Below are 2,500 nucleotides of genomic sequence, written 5' to 3' on the forward strand. Positions count from 1 at the left end.
TTCGGCATGACTCTTTGCTTCCATTCTGCGAAAAGCAGATGTGCAGTTGTGCGAATAAGACTGACTCATAGACGCCTGTTTACTCTGCATCTACAAGAGATACAAAATTGGGGTTTTCTTGGCACTGAATTTCTTGGATTATCGTGAGAGCAGATTTTTTTTTTTTAACAGGGATTCATGTGCTCGCGGGCTGCAGTTTTTTTTTTTTTTTTTATGGTACCCACGATATTTGTTCCTAAACATTGGTTCTTCAGACTCCAACCGGTATTTTAATTTAAAAAAAAAATTCATTTCTTGCAGAAATGTAAACAATCACAGCTAGTCCTCAATCTACAACAGTTCAAAGTCACAGCGTCACTGAAAAAAAGAGACTCGGGTTCGTTTTTCACACTTACAACCGTGGCAGCCTCCCCGTGGCCACGTGATCAAAATTTGGGCACTCGGCAACTGGCATGTACTTATGACGGTTGCAGTGCCATAAATGTGATCGCCGTTTGTGACTTTCTGACAAGCAAACCCAATGGGGAAGCCAGATTCACTTAACAACCCGTGATGCTCACTTAACGACGGCAGGACTTCCCTTTAACAACTGTGGCCAAAAAAAAAGATTGTAAAATGGGGCCAAATTCACTTCACAACTGTCTCATTTCGCAACTGAAATTTTGGGCTCAAGTGTGTTCGTAAGTCGAAGTCTACCTAGTATTTTCTATCTTTACCGCAACTACGATTACGGAAACCAGAAAAGTTATAGGAGACGGGTAGAAAAGACCATAATTAATTACAAGGGCGAGGATGGTGACATTTGTTCAGAAAAAAATATATATACTGTGAAGGAAAGCAGACGTTATTTCGGAGACCAAAACAGGAGCAATCTCTGTCCCAAATTCATTGCAGACAGAGGTTCACACTCTACATCAGACAGGAACACGGTCTGGCCCACACAGGATCTGCCACAATGAGCCAATTAAGTCTTTTAAGGCTCAACTGGGCTCCTTGCTGTCTTTATTATAACAAGCCAACAAGGCCATAGAGCAGTGGTGGCGAATCTATGGCACGCGTGCCAGAGGCGGCACTCAGAGCCCTCTTTGTGGGCACGTGCGCCATGCCCCGGAGATGGCAACCATCCCTCTTCAAGTAGCCACCTGCTAACTCGCCGAGGTCCCACGTGGCCGGATGCATCCCAGCATGGCTGGTTTCCCTCCCTCCCGTCCCATCCTTCCGGGCCTCGCATGCTCTCCTTTTCCCGGGCACTGCATTGCCTCCTCAGCTGTCGGCCGGCCATCCAGCTCAGAGGCGGCTTCTCTGAACTGCTGGCGGCGGGCTGCGGAGCCCCAGAGTGTGTCGGTCAAGGGGCCGGAAGGCTGTGGCTGCTGATGGACACTGTCGGCCCCCATGCGCTCGCTGGCCTCTGTGTGCGGGGGCCGATGGTGTCAGGCAGCAGTTGCCCCGGCCCCTGCCTCGCCTTGCCCTGTGACAATGGCACCCCCACCCTGCCTCGCCTTGCCTCACCTCACCCCGTAGGACGAGCCTCCTGCCCACCGCCCCACCTGCCAGAGACCCCCTGGAACTCCCCCAACCCTGCCTGGCCCCCACAGGCGTCCCTCCCCACTAGCAACATCGAGGTGACCATGCCCACCTTGGCCACACCCACCCAGTCTGCCATACCCACCACGGGCACGCCCACCTGGCACCCGGCGATAAATAAGTGGGTTTGGGGTTGCAGTTTGGGCACTCGGTCTCTAAAAGGTTCGCCATCACTGCCATAGAGCAAACCCCGCCCTCTGGATGTAATCATCTTACCCAGAAGATCCGATGCTTTTGCACACAGCAAGGAGAGGCCTTTTCTCGGCGAAGTTATCACTCTTCTCGCGATCTGAAAGGAGCAGAACACAAGAGACACGTTGGTTACTCATCTTTGCTGCCCTGAATGATTAAACCAGACCAGAGATCAAATGGGTTAAAAAGCTGCTATCGTTGAATTGAATTGATTTGAATTGAGTACTTCATTTGGGCAAATGTGATTTAGACACATAAGGAATTTGTCTCCGGGTACGGAACCATTCGGTCTACTTGCAAAACAATGGAGAGAATAATACGGTAGTAGTAGTAGTACCAGTAATGGGTGTGAAGTGAAGAAGATAATAAAAAGGATAAATAATACTATAGCCGCGCTGTATGTGTTAACATGTGTGCACGTTAGATAGAACTAAACGTATTAAAGCTAAATACAGTGCACAGTTTTAAAGGGCCATTACTATTTTTTGCTTCACAAAGCTACAAATGGCTCACACTGACATAGGCAGACCATGTTTGTAAGTACAGTTACTTTGGTTCACGTCAGAGGGGGCCAACCTTGGCAACTTTAAGGCCTGTGCGATGGTGGCTGAGGAATTTTGGGAGTTGAAGTCTACAGGTCTTTGATGGAAGCATTGATGATGTTACATACAGTAGTTTGGGTGATCAAGAACCCCTCATTTCAATCCTGAGCTACAAATATTGT

The 2,500-nt window shown here is 48.7% G+C and overlaps 1 protein-coding gene across 1 annotated transcript in view; it reads right to left on the reverse strand.

The window, feature by feature from the left end:
* The window catches only part of LOC107298914 (breast carcinoma-amplified sequence 3-like), a gene marked incomplete at both ends in the record, with an annotated part of 54,405 nt that extends 52,532 nt beyond the window's left edge, over nt 1–1,873 (reverse strand). Inside the window, one exon of the mRNA XM_015828272.1 lies at nt 1,801–1,873. Coding sequence (XP_015683758.1) covers nt 1,801–1,873 — 73 coding nt within the window. The remainder of the gene's footprint in view (nt 1–1,800) is intronic.
* Between the last annotated feature and the right edge of the window lie 627 nt (nt 1,874–2,500).

The sequence above is a fragment of the Protobothrops mucrosquamatus genome, unplaced genomic scaffold (assembly GCF_001527695.2).
Source record: "Protobothrops mucrosquamatus isolate PMUCROS unplaced genomic scaffold, P.Mucros_1.0 scaffold4363, whole genome shotgun sequence".
In the NCBI taxonomy this organism is placed as follows: domain Eukaryota; kingdom Metazoa; phylum Chordata; class Lepidosauria; order Squamata; family Viperidae; genus Protobothrops; species Protobothrops mucrosquamatus.